This window comes from Myxine glutinosa, chromosome 7, assembly GCF_964187855.1.
Source record: "Myxine glutinosa chromosome 7, kmMyxGlut1.1, whole genome shotgun sequence".
NCBI lineage: Eukaryota > Metazoa > Chordata > Myxini > Myxiniformes > Myxinidae > Myxine > Myxine glutinosa.
In genome coordinates, this window is record NC_136267.1 from 174,948,660 (window position 1) to 174,963,696 (window position 15,037).

Genomic DNA, 15,037 nt, shown 5'->3' on the forward strand with positions numbered 1-15,037 from the left:
GTCTGTTTGTGAACAAAATATCTCAAAAAGTTGTGGACGGATTCGGAAGAAATTTGGCAGAGATGTAGCGTATGTGACAATGACGAAATGAGTAGATTTTGGGGAAGATCCGGATTCCGATCCGGCTACTAGAATTTTTAAAGTGATTCTTCACCATTGGGAGATGATAGAGCCAAACACGATAGCAGGATATCTCAAAAAGTTGTAGACAGATTTGGACGAAACCTGGTGGACCGGTTGGGTGTCTGACAAGGACGACTCAATTAGATTTTGGTGAAGATCTGAATATGGATTCTGATATGAGAATTATTTAATTTGTAAATGATTCTTCACCATTGTGAGATAGGGTCAAAAACGATACATAGCAGGATATCTCAAAAAGTTATGGATGGATTTGGACAAAACTTGTTGAACAGGTTGTGTGTGACAAGGAAGAATCGATTCAATTTTGGTGAAGATCTGGATCCGAATCCAGCTAGTAGAATTTTTTAAAGTGAATCTTTACCATTGAGTGATATGGCCAACCAGGCGGAGGTAAGCTCTCTACTGAGTGCCGGTCTAGTTTACAAAGAAACAGAAACTTCAGGAACGTGAACCAAACATTTATTGAAAGCTTATGACATGGTATTTTCTATCACTGATTGCTATTGCAGTAAGTCACTGTTAGAGTTAGTGAGAGGCCAAGCTCTGAAATTGTCAGTTACTCAAAATCCTAGTAATTGACGTTCTCAATGTGTGCCCCTCCGCGGTTCAGACAAGCATTGATCCTAACTCCAAAGTTCTGTCCAACTTTCCTGTCGGTCTCAGGTGGTTATGCCCCCGAGAAAATGTTGTTGTGGTTGTCGATGGCACCGTTCAAGTGGAAATGGGTTTCATCACTGGAACCACATCAGGTTGATCCAGTTTGGGTACCGCTCCATCCTGTCACTGAGCCAATTGCACATATTAAGTCTCCTCATGTCATCCTGACTCAGTTTATGCCTAATAGAGATGATGTATGGGGAAAACTTCAGTTCCTTAGTGAGGATACGCCAGAATGATGTTGGATTGATGCCCAGCTCCTGGGAGTGCTGGCGGTGGGACTTCTTGGGACTGTCCACTGCAGAATCCCACACGGTGTCGATGTTGGCTTGGTTCGGCTCTTGGTTACTGATGCTGTGCTGCCACTGTTGCCCTTGCTCTGGTTATGCACTGTACCCTTGTGCTCAAAATGTTTCACGATACGTTGAATGGCACAATTTGTGGGTCCATCACGTGTTCTGAAGTCGTTTTCCCGGCAGAACCTCCGGCGGGTGTCCACGTATGATTTAGTCTCGTACCACAGAACCACCACTTTTGTCTTCTGCTCCACTGTCAATGGCATAGTTGAGCTACGGAGCTACAAATCCCTGGGAACAAATAGCACGATAACACCACTAAACCCTGAAAAGGAAAACGGTATAGGTCAAAAAACAAAGAAATGGCAGGAAGTCAAAGTTGTATCAATCTTTTTGAAACAACCTGTATATCTTTACAATTGAATTCTAGCTTCAGTTTTCCATCCACTTCTGGGCTAGCACACACCACCAGGGGGCCCTAGTGTGGCTGGACACATACAATGCCTTCAGAAAGTATTCACACCCCATGACTTTTTCACATTTAGTTGTTACAGCCTAAATTTAAAATGAATTAAATTAAGATTTTTTTACTGATCAACACAGAATACCCCCATATTAATGTCAAAGTCGAATTTTGTTTTATAATGTTTAACAAAATAATTAAAAATGAAAAGCTGAAATTTCATGAGTCGACAAGTATTCACCCCTTTGCTATAACACTCGAAATTGAGCTCAGGTGCATCCAATTTCCTTTGATCATCCTCGAGATGTCTCCACACCCTGATTGGAGTTCACCAGTGGCCAATTCAATTGATTTTTTTTTTTTTTTTTTTACACTTGGGCTAAGGCTTGTAATAGAGCTGACACACACACACACACACACACACACACACACACACACACAGACACACACACACACACACACACACACACACACACACACACACAGACACACACACACAAACATACTGATGAGATAAACACTTAACACAGCCACTGAGCTTGGGGAAGTGCCTTCACTACCAATCCTTCCCGGGATACTCTGGGTACCAGCAACGTCATGACAATGGTGCCGCTTTTTTCACCGTACTCAGTGGGGCATTTCCTCAAGAGGAATTTCCTCCTCCACATGGATGCCAACCAACGGGGATTGTCTGTGCTCTATCCTTTTCAAGCAAGGAAGCAGCATGTACCATTTTTATAAAGTCTTTGGTATGACTTGAACCGGTTCAAACCGGATGTGTGTTTTTTGGAGATGCCCTCTCCTTACTGGATGGCTGTTAGCTCCCTACAGGAGCTCATCCTCCCTTTTCCAGGTGTTGTTTTTTGTCCTGGCAGGGTGTCACAGTCACCCTCCCCAATAGCAAAGCCAGTGAGGGGTGTTGGTTTGTTGGACATAATTTAGAAAGAAACACCTTTCTATATAAGATCCCATAGTTGACAGTGCATGTCAGAGCAGAAACTCTACCATGAAGTCCAAGGAACTGTCCAATGAAACTGAGCAACTGGGCAAGAAGGACCTTGGTCAGGGAGGTGACCAAGAACCCAATGACCACTGTGACAGAACTAGAGTTCCTTGGCTGGGATGGGAGAACCTGCCTGAAGGACAATAGTCTTTGCAGCCCTTCACAAATCGAGGCTTTGTGGGAGAGTGGCTAGATGAAAGCCACTCCTGAGAAAACGGCACATGGCAGCACGCCTGGAGTTTGCATAAAGGCAAGAGAAAGACTCTGAGCATGAAGCTAAATAATCGGTGGTCTGATGTGACGAAAATTGAACCCTTTGGCCTGAATGCAAGCGCTACGTCTGGTGGAAACTGAGCACAGCTCATCACCCATTTAACACCATCCCTAACGTGAAGCATGGTGGTGGCAGCATCATGCTTTGGGGATGCTTTTCAGTGGCAGGGACTGGGAGACTTGTAAGGATAGAGGGACCAATGGCCAAACTAGCAGGAGTACCCGTGTCGGTCCTCTGAACACGGATGGCCACTTAGTGTCCGGGGAGTCAAAGAAAGGTAAAATTGTTAAGGATAGCACTAATCAATATAGTAATCATCAGGATGAGTCACGAGGTGTGGAAAGCATGTGATAAAGACGCCGCACCATAATCACCAATAATGTATTCATCATTGTGAGAGGATTTGCCTCACCACCTATACGGATTGTTGTTTGTTGACACGGATAGACGTGATAACAGTAGATACAGATAACGATACTGGGAAAACAATCACACCCAATTGGTCAGTGCCACGACCTATCGAGTGAAGGGGAAAATGGGTGCACCCAAATGGTCAGTGCTGCATCCAATCGACAAGTGAATATTGCTGACATATGCAATCCAAAATGCAAGCTTCAGGCCTGTACCAAAATACTGGAGGAACATATATGCATTTTCCTGAGGGTATGCCAACATTTATAATTTCTTATAATTTTCCCATTAAATACCACAAATGTAGAGCACTCAAAATTATAATGGAAATGCATTAGAGGCATGGATGTTGTCACAGCAAAATTGTCTTTACAATTCAGTCTCAAAATTCTGAAGTAAAAAAAACATCCAAGTGGTTCTGGTCCACTTTCCTATGATATGGCTTTGCCATGGCTGTAGTGGAAAATTTGTATGATTTTTCCCAACAAAGAACACTTACTGTACATCAGTGGATCAGTAAGCTAAGCATTGGTGAAAGTGGCTCAATAACCCAGCTGGCATAGCTAATTCACTTTCACATTTTAATCCATCAGCTCAACTTGTGATTCTGTTTTGGATTCTACCTGAATCCAAATAAGATCACTTCAAAGACACTTCCACATTGAAAGTGGAAGCTTTTGCTCCATAATTGGGGTTTTGGGCCAAAATCTGTACAATTACTCATTCATCTTGAGTATTCTCAAAATGGCAAGTTTGATGAACTGGCACGATGAATTGCACTAAAAGGAAGATAATTTGTAATACCGATTACCACCAAAGGTGGCGATATTTCCTCCACACGTCAATTTTGGGAGTTTCGGTGACATCCACGTTGTTCTATTACAGTAAGATTCCACACATTTTACATACTAGCAACGGTACCCGGCCTACGGGCGGGGCTTCATTTGGGAGGCCCAAATGAAAAGGCAAAACATCAGAAATTGAAGGCTTTTTTTATTTTAAACGATTTATATAAACATCCGTTAAATCATATCAAGCGCAAATCATCAAAATCTAAACAGTATTTGTAGAATTTCAATAAAAGCCACATCACTGTTCATATCGGTATATATTATTCCATCGTGTTTGAAAAAACTGGAAAATTGGAAAAATTTTAAATTGGGAAAAAATTGGAAAAACAATACAGCCTATTTTACTCCAGGGGGTCCCAGGATTACCCACCCACCCAAAAATTTCGTTACGATCGGTTCAGCCGTTTTTACGGTACCTGGGAAAGGACAGACGGACAGACATTTGGTGAATTATAGTAAGATTGCAAAATGTATATTAATTTACGTAAAGCAAATGTGGTTAGGTTCAGCAAGTTTTACACTCGAGGCCTTTTTTTCTTTTACTGTGAATGCTTTATTTCAATATCACAGCTGGATATGCAGTGACGTGAAAAAGTAAGTACACCCCATGTAAAGTTTTGACTTTTTCAACATATTTCAACATACAGCTATTTGATCTTCATTTCAACAATATTGATAGATAAAGGTGATATAATATAACAAATATCATGACACATTTACATTTTGTAGTCCATTGTATAATTTAAATTAACATAAATGCAAATTTTGCATGTGGAAAAAGTAAGTACACCCCTACATTTATCACTACTTCAAATACCTAAAATTAGAATCAGGTGCACCAGCTCAGGTGCAAATGATTAGAACATCGTTAGAGAGGATCTTGGAGGAACCTGTCTTATTTAAACCTCAGACATTTAGTTTGGTTTGCTCTTTGTTGTTGAAGTGTGCGTCGTCACCATGCCTAGATCAAAAGAGCTCTCTGAGGCCTTCAGAAAGAAGGTTTTAGATGCCTACGAGTCTGGGAAGGGATTTAAAAAGATCTCCAAGCAATTTGAAATCAATCATTCGACTGTCCGGAAGATCATCTACAAGTGGAGAAGATTCCAAACAACTGCCAACTTGTTCAGGCCAGGCCGCCCCAGCAAGTTCAGCCTGAGAGCAGACCGCAAGATGCTGAAAGAAGTCCCTGAGAACCCCAGAATGTCATCACGGGACCTACAGGTAGCTCTTGCCACTGTTGATGTCAAAGTGCACGAGTCTACCATTAGAAAGAGGCTATACAAATTTGATCGACATGGGAGGTGTGCCAGGAGGAAACCTTTGCTGTCCAGAAAGAACATCAGGCCAAGACTAAAGTTTTCCAATGAACACTGAGGCAAAGACCAGCACTTCTGGAACAATGTGCTCTGGACAGATGAGTCAAAGGTAGAGCTATTTGGCCACAGTACCAGAAGACATGTTTGGCGAAAACCAAAGACAGCATTTGACCACAAGAACCTGATACCAACTATAAAGCATGGTGGTGGAAATATTATGGTTTGGGGCAGCTTTGCTGCATCAGGGCCTGGGCAGCTCACCATCATAAAATCCACGATGAATTCTTCATTGTACCAGAGGGTGCTTGAGGATATTGTGAGGCCATCTGTCGGAAAGTTGAAGCTCAACCGATGGTGGATCTTGCAACATGACAATAACCCTAAACATACCAGTAAATCCACCAAGGAATGGCTGAAAAGAAAGAAATGGAAGGTTCTGGAATGGCCAAGTCAAAGCCTGGATCTAAATCCCATCGAGATGTTGTGGGGGGATTTGAAACGAGCTGTGCATGCAATTGTGCATGCTGTGCAACAATTTTTTGTTGAATAAATTATTGCAAAGTCAATTTTTCATTGTTTTTTTGTTCAATTAGATCACCTTTATCATTAGATACTGTTTAAATGAAGATCAAATATTGATATGTCCACATATGTTAAAAAGATTTAAAATAACATTTCATACTTTTCTTACTTTTTACTTACTTTTTCCACATGCGAAATTTGCATTTATGTTTATTTCAAAGTGCAAGTAAAGTGACAATGTATATTGGGCCTTATTAGGGAGAATTATGTTCATTTTAAACATTTATTTGGTAATACACAATATTTAGTGATTATAGTTAACATAATTAGCATATTTTTGCCATTTTTCAACACATATCTTCATATGCAATAAACCGGAAGTGTTCGGCATTTTCTGGAATGTGACGTCACGAAAAGACCGCCTGCGAACAGATGATTTATCGCCATCACAAACCTATCGCGTTGATTTGCCGTGTGATGTTTACCTGATTATTTGTGTGTGTGTGTGTGTGTGTGTGTGTGTGTGTGTGTGTGTGTGTGTGTGTGTGTGTGTGTGTGTGTGTGTGTGTGTGTGTGTGTGTCTGTGTATATGTGTGTGGGTATATATCTGTGTATGTGTATATGTGTGGGTGTATATGTGTGTATGTGTATTTGTGTGTGTGTGTGTGTGTATTCCCTGAATTCGACGTGCTGTCTGTCCAATCTCGTGACAACACGTCGATTCCCTGACTATGGCCATTGCTTGGCAGTGACCACATGTACACCTGCAACCAAACATGACACTCATCAACACATTATGTTATGTCCATAAGCGGCGATACTTAAAATACTTGTCATTCATGAAAGTATGTACATTTATATTTAGTTAAGAACAGTCACTGTTTCCCATTCTGGATGCTTCTTCCTCGACATTTGTGTTTCGTGGTCCGCCATTAGCCTGATTAGCGTCGCGCTCCGGCTCGAACATATGGGGTTTAATCCCAGCAAAATCCACATTAAATTCCTCAATCTCTTCTCTGACAAATCCATCGCAAGAACTTCCCTCATCCTCCGAAAATTCCAGCACAAACTCGCTCTCACTCCCACTCAAATCCTCAAATTCCACAAGTATTTCTGCACTCGCTGATGCCATAGTTGTTGACCTCGATAGGCCTATTGTCTTTTCGTGACGTCACAGATGCGCCCCGCCCACTTTTGAAATTCATTCGGGAAATTTCCAGGAAAAAGTGTTTTTCTCATAGTTAAAATGATATTTCAAAGATTTCATTTCAGTAAAACATAACTTCAGGATATATTATATAATAAGGCCCAATATATATTATCACTTTACTTGCACTTTAAATTATACAATGGACTACAAAATGTAAATGTTTCATGATATTTGTTATATTATATCACCTTTATCTATCAATATTGTTGAAATGAAGATCAAATAGCTGTATGTTGAAATATGTTGAAAAAGTCAAAACTTTACATGGGGTGTACTTACTTTTTCACGTGACTGCATGTTGACATAAACCCTTGAGGTTTGAGGAGTATCATATTCATCAATGTTGTTTACCCCAAATCCCACAAGTTCTTATATTTTACTTACTACCAACTAATGTATCATGTTTTTATTTTTAACTATAGTATGCATTCTCTTCACAGAAACATGGTCAATACAAAGCGCCACCCTCGCCTTGGTGTCTGCCCTGAGCTATCGTCGGCATTCATCGAAGAAGGCCGTGCAGTCCCAAATGGCTTCCAGTATAATATTTCTGAGTACTCTGGTTCTTTTGGCACAATGTCATTGTCTGGTTTTGATGACCGTGCTAAAGATCGAAATTCAATTAATTATGAACGACAACAGGCTCAGGCCCGTGGATTAAGCCCTGACACAAGTTTAACAAGCCTTTCTGCAAGCCAAACTCCAGTAACAGCAGGGCCTATTCATATTGGTGGCATCATGGAAGGAATGCGGTCTGGTACAGGCCCTATGCAAACCACTCATCCAGCTTGCCTACATCTAACTGAAGAAGATTTGCTTCGCAATAAAATGGACCCTAAGGAAGTAGACAAGAATTTGAAGGAAAGTTCAGATGAAAACCTTACTGAAACATCTTCGAAGCAGTTTAGTGGTCTTGACATGCTTGCTGGCAGTGCACCTGGTTTGTTTTACCCACTGTTTCGCTTTACAGCAGAAGCTGGAAGCACTTTGGATTTGTCATTGGCATCTTCGCAAACAACATCTATGGGTAGTCTTGCCACAGAGGTTACACAGCCACTACCAAAACAGCCTAATGTGCCATGTCGGCCTAACAGTCTCCCTGTAGTGGGCCCAGGCAATGAGCCGCCATGTAACAAATGTAACCTAGTGCAAGTTGAAACTGGTGTAGCCAAAATTGAGCAACAACAATCAGTTGAACCACAAGCCGTTGTATTTACTACGAACAGTGGTGTTGTTGGAAATGGGTCATCTGGATCAAACGAAGGTGAAAATATTTTGTCACCCCCAAAGCTGGAGGGTGCAGCTGGTGACCTAACAGTGGTAACACCATCTGGAATTGGAGAAGTGGATATGGCTGCAACCAATGTTTCTTTCACTCCTTCCATGTTGGTGCCTCCAGGAAATCAACCCTCAAGTAGTCCAGATGGTCGGCCAAGCAGCCAACATTCAAGTTCTGATGAGAGCCAGCCACTTCTGAGACGGCCACAAACGGAGCGGTCTGAAGAACTTTTAAAACCAGCTGTACAATTCAATTCCAACAACAACAACAATAAGGCGGCTGCTGGGAATGCAGACGGAAGATGTCATACGGTTCGAGGATCAGCAAGGCCACTTTCACTTGAAATTGACGTGGCAGTTACGCTTGTCAATGAAGCAGATGTCTTGGGTAAGGACAATTGGTTTATTGTTCTCTAAGCTTTGTGGATTTTCTTGTATAAAGCTCTGTTCATTAAATAATATTTTTGTTTTCTTATAGTTTATGGCTGCTGATGAGACCAAGTAGAACTAGAACGGCACTTGGAAGAGCGCATACCTCTGCCAGGCTGAACAGCTTATGTTTTGTATCCACTGATAAGCTGGATCTGGATTCGCACCTGAACCACAATCAAATGAGCTTGTTCTTGTCGCCAAACCAACTGGCCCACCTAGTTTTGTCATAATCTGTCAACAACTTTCTGAAATATCAAGCTCGATGTCGTTTTTGGCCCTATCACTCAGTGGTGAAGAATCACTTCAGGAAAAAAAAAAAAAACCTCTCCCACCTGGATGCGTGTTCGTATCTCCCCCAAAATCGAATAAACTCATCCTTGTCACACACCCCAACCAGTCCACCAAGTTTTGTCTGAATTTGTCGATAACCTTTTGAGATATCGTGTTATATATTGGTTTTAGCCCAGGAGCATTAGCCAAAAATGAAGGGGAAGCCTAGAAGAAATTAGTAGAAAGCTGATTTTTTGCACAGAGCTCCAGAATGTCATGTGGATACCCACAGTACAAAGTCCCACGAGTCCCACATTGTGGCATTTTCAAAATTCAAGATGTCCGCCGGTTATACGGAAAATGCATAAATTGCGATAACTTCAGCCTAGAACCTCATAAAAGTATACTTTTTATGTCAAAATATATTTTTTAGCATCCTAGGATTTCAATAGAATATCTTTCAGTGACCTCAGATAATGATATGCAGAGATAATCCAAGTCACTGGACAAACACCGATATCTCATGTACTTCCGATCAATCCATAGAACATCTTTGACGTCATCTGGTTTCAAGCTGGAATCACTCCCACCTACTTCGGCAGCTACCAAATTCCACAGCTACAGAGCATACCATGCTGTTCAGCAGTGGCAGGAGAATGAACTGCTGCCAACTGAGTGGGGGTGGCAGTACAGAGAGGGACTACTTGTTCCAATCGAGACTGATAGGCCTGTCGCCCCTGAGAAAGTGCTGAAAATGATATCTGGTGTATGCAAGGCGGGGTGTGGTAAACGATGCACTTGCTACAAGTCTGGTCTTGAGTGTACTCTCTTGTGTACTGTTTGTAATGGCCATAATTGCAAAAACTCTCGGGACATTGATTTAGAGGGTGATAACAGTGTTTAAGTCAGGAATAAGAAAAGTGACATTCAGTTAACACGGTACTGTCCAAAACACTAGAATCAGGTTGGGATGACTGGGATCAAAGAGTTGGTCTGCTTTTGTGTCGTATTGTAATTAAATGTCAAATCCCCATGTGTTGTTTACCTCTTGCAGGCCTTGTGGTCACAATGTGAAACATTTTGCATTAAATAAAATAATAGCAAATTAAACATCATGATTTTGATGTTTTTTTGCATTACAGCAGTGGCAATTTTGTCAGCCATCTTGGATTATATCTACATATCATTATCTGAGGTCACTGAAATATATTCTATTAAAATCCTAGTGTGCTAAAACATATATTTAGCCACGAAAAGTACACTTTTATGAGGTTCTAGGCAGAAGTTATCCATATATATTTTTTCCATCCAACCGGCGGCCATCTTGAATTTTGAAAATGGCACAAGGTGGGACTCGTGGGACTTTATATTGTGGGCATCCACATGGTATTCTGAAGCTCTGTGCAAAAAAAAATCAGCTTTCTACTAATTTCTTCTAGGTCCTAACCTAATGCTCCTGGGCTATTTTAGTCATATCACTCAATGGTTAAGAATCACTTTAAAAATTCTCTGATCCGGATCCGAATCTTCACCAAAATTGAATCATTCTTCCTTGTCAGAAACCCAACCTGTCCACCACGTTTCGTCCGAATCCGCACACAACTTTTTGAGATATTGTGCTACATATCGTTTTTGGCCCAATCTCTCAATGGTGAAGAATCACAGAAAAATTAGAGTCGCCGAATCCGGATCTTCACAAAAATCGAATCATTTGATTTTCATCCTTGTCCACATACACAACCTCTCCACCAAATTTCATCCCATTCTGTCCACAGGTTTTTGAGATACCCTGGTCACAGACAGACATACAAACAAGAAAGACGTCATGCAGAGCGCAATACTTGCGAAATCCCAAAATCAAATTTGACCTTTAAAATATTTGGCATTTGAACTCAAAGACCAAATGCACAAATCCGGTTCAAATTTCAAGTCAATCAGATGAAAATTGAGGATTTTAGAAATTACACCTGAGTTGGTGGCCTTTGGCCCATGTTGACCTCTTGGCCGATGTTAACTTCAAAACTAATTGCTGGTTGAATTCAACGACCAAATGCACAACTTCTCTTGAAATTTCAAGTCGATTGGATGAACATTTAGGATGTTAGAAACTCCTCCGAAGTTGTTGACGTTTGGCCTTAACAATAAGCTTCTTGCTCTACCACTCTGCCATAAATCCCAGATCGGTGGAGTGTTGCAGTGATGGTTGTCCTTCTGGAAGTTTCTCCCATCTCCACACAGGATCTCTGGAGCTCAGCCAATGACCATCGGGTTCTTGGTCACCTCTATTACCAAGGCCCTTCTCCCTAGATTGCTCAGTTTGGCCGGGTGGCCAGCTCTAGGAAGAGTCCTGGTTGTTCCAAACTTCTTCCATTTAAGAATTATGGAGGCCACTGTGCTCTCAGGAACAAATGCAGCAGAAATTTTTTTGTAGGCTTCCCCAGATCTGTGCCTCGACACAATCCTGTCTCTGAGCTCTGCAGGCATTCCTTGGACCTCATGGCTTGGTTTTTTCTCTGATATTCATTGTCAGATGTGAGACCTTATATAGACAGGTGTGTGCCTTTCCAAATCATGTCCAAATCAATTGAATTTACCCCAGGTGGACTCCAATCAAGGTGTAGAAACATATCAAAGATGATCGAGAGAAATGGCAGGCACCTGAGCTAAATTTCAAGTGTCATAGCAAAGGGTCTGAATACTTATGTTAATGTGATATTTCAGTTTTTTATTTTCAATAAATTTGCAAAACTTTTTAAAACCCTGTTTTCTCTTTGTCATTATGGGGTATTGAGTGCAGATTGATGAGGGAAAAAAAGAATTTAAACGATTTCAGCATAAGGCTGCAACATAACAAAATGTGAAAAAAGTGAAGGGGTCTGAATACTTTCTGAATGCACTATATATATATTTTTCTACATCTCCCCTTGTTCATCCCCTTGCCCACATTTGTTCTTCCACCACCTTTAGCCAAGTCTTTCTCAGTCTTCTCCTTCCTCTACTTCCTTCTGCATTCCTTTCCATCACTCTTTTCAACCAGTCACTTTCATCCTTCCTCAACACATGACCAAACCATCTCAACCTGTTTCTCTTCACAGCGTCCAACACAGGCTCTATTCCCATCATCTTTCACAATTCATCATTTGTCTTCCTCTCTCTCAACGATACTCCACAGTCCACACATACACCGAACCATTTACATGTCCACCCTTTCCAGCCTTTGTTGCTGCTCTGCGTTTATTACCCATGTCTCGCTCCCGTAAATCATAACACTTCTCACATATGCAGCATACACCTTTCCCTTCAGCTTCAACAACACACCCCTCCTCGTCAGCACGCCACTCAGTTCACGAAACTTCTTCCATGCACATCTCACTCCAGCAACCGTTGCCGAGTCTGACCCACCTTCTCCATTCATCGGTAGCAAAATGTTTTCACACCTTCCAGCTTCACGCCGTCTCCAGGATCCAACTCAACATTTCCTCCATCTGCAGCTCCCTCTGTGCACAACTTAAACTTGAATGCAGCTGCCACACTGGTTAATGACCCTCTCAGATCACTACATTTTTGATGAACCCACTCAGCGCACATTGTACATTCAATGGAGTTCACTCCAACACCCTTTCTGCACACAGCACATGGACACTTCCCAGTTCTTTCCACCTCACCACATGCTTTACCACTTGCCATCACCGTCTTTCCGATATTCACCTTCAGACCTTTTGCCTCCATATATTTCTTCCACTTGTTCATATTCTCCTTCAGTCCATCCATACTCTCCCCAATCAACTCCAGATCATCTGCATACAACAACTCCCTCGGTAAACCCTCCTTTACGTGCTGAGCCAGCACCTCCATCACAGCGACAAATAGTAGTGGACTTAGTACCGACCCCTGATGCACTCCCACCTTCACCTCAAACCCACCACTGTTCCCGTCCTTCATCCTTGCAGCTGTGCGCTCTCTCTCGTGCATTTCCATCACGACTCTGATCAACCATTCCTCCACTTCGAACTTCCTCAATGCCCATGTCACTACTTCGCGCGGAACCCTATCGAATGCTTTCTCCTGATCAACAAACCCAAGAAACAACTTCTTCCTCTTCTCCATGTGCTTCTCCTGCAGCTGCCTTACAATAAAAAGCACGACTGTCGTTCCTCTCCTGGCATAAATCCAAACTGCATTTCGTCGATCTTCACTTTCTTTTGTTATCCTCTTCTCCAACACCCTTTCCAATACCTTCATTCCATGCTCTAATAACTTTATCGCTCCATACGAGCCACAGTCCAGAGGGTCACCTTTTCCCTTGTATAGAGGGACGAGGGTACGCAGTTCCCAATCCACTGGAATGCGGCCTTCTTTCACCACCAGATTACAGATCTCTGTCATTCTCTTCACACCCCAACTTCCCGCTGCCTTCAACATATCTCCCACAACTCCCGTCGGCCCTCCCGCTTTTCTACTCTTCATTGCTTTTATCGCTTCCTCAACTTCCTTCGCAGTTATCTTCTCTGCCAGTCCTAAAACTTGGTTACTCTCGATGTTGCCATCCCATTCATTCTTTGCATTCAACAGTATTTCCATATATCTCTTCCATCTTCCTTTAATTCCATCTGGGTCTACAACGATTTGTCCCACTTCATCTTACAAGCAACTCACCCCCATCACATCACACCTCTCTTTCAATATCTGCTTTGCAAACCTGAGTACCGCTCTCTGACCCTCTTCCGAATCCAAGCATTCTCCGAACATTTTCCTTCATGCCTCCTGTGCCTTTGCTACCTCTTTCTTTGCAGCCCTCTTGGCTGCCTTATAACTTTCATGCTCTGCCTCTTCTGCCTCCGTACCCTTCTCCTTCTGCCACTCCTTGATCTTCTTCCTTTTCCTGTCAAACCGCTTTCCAACTTCATCTTCCCACCACCATGTTTGCGAGTGCCTCGGTGGTCCTTTTGTCCATCCACATACCTCAACAACGGCTCCCAACAGACTATCTTTCATTGACATCCAACCACTTTCAAGCTCCACCACATCATCCTCTATGATCTATAAGACACATGAAAGCCCACAGAATCTTGTTTCTCACAGTCTGAGAGTCCTTTAGGTGCTTTTGTGCAAACTCCGAGCGGGCTTTCATGTGTCTTTCACTGATGAGAGGCTTCCGTCTTGCCACTCTGCCATAAATCCCAGATCGGTGGAGTGTTGCAGTGATGGTTGTCCTTCTGGACGTTTCTCCCATCTCCACACAGGATCTCTGGAGCTCAGCCAGAGTGACCATCGGGTTCTTGGTCACCTCTGTTACCAAGGCCCTTCTCTCCCGTTTGCTCAGTTTGGCCGGGCGGCCAGCTCTAGGAAGAGTCCTGGTTGTTCCAAACTTCTTCCATTTAAGGATTATGGATGCCATTGTGCTCTTGGGAACCTTCAATGCAGCAGTAATTTTTTTGTAGGCTTGCCCAGATCTGTGCCTCGACACAATCCTCTCTGAGCTCTGCAGGCAGTTCCTTCGACCTCATGGCTTGGTTTTTGCTCTGATATGCATTGTCAGCTGTGAGACCTTATACATACAGGTGTGTGCCTTTCCAAATCATGTCCAATCAATTGAATTTACCACAGGTGGACTCCATTAAAGGTGTAGAAACATCTCAAAGATGATCAAGAGAAATGGGAGGCACCTGAGCTAAATTTAAAGTGTCATAGCAAAGGGTATGAATACTTATGTCAATGTGATATTTCAGTTTCTTCTTTTTAATAAATTTGCAAAACTTTCTAAAATCCTGTTTTCTCTTTGTCATTATGGGGTATTGAGTGTGGATTGATGAGGGAAAAAATGAATTTAAAATGATTTCAGCATAAGGCTGCAACATAACAAAATGTGAAAAAGGTGAAGCGGTCTGAATACTTTCTGAATGCACTGTA

At 42.2% G+C, this 15,037-nt stretch overlaps 1 protein-coding gene across 1 annotated transcript in view; it reads left to right on the top strand.

Moving 5' to 3' along the window:
- Positions 1-15,037, top strand: part of LOC137431848 (bone morphogenetic protein receptor type-2) — a 136,845-nt gene that overhangs the window by 118,178 nt on the left and 3,630 nt on the right. The window contains exon 12 of the mRNA XM_068123607.2: positions 7,588-8,813. Coding sequence (XP_067979708.2) covers positions 7,588-8,813 — 1,226 coding nt within the window. The remainder of the gene's footprint in view (positions 1-7,587; positions 8,814-15,037) is intronic.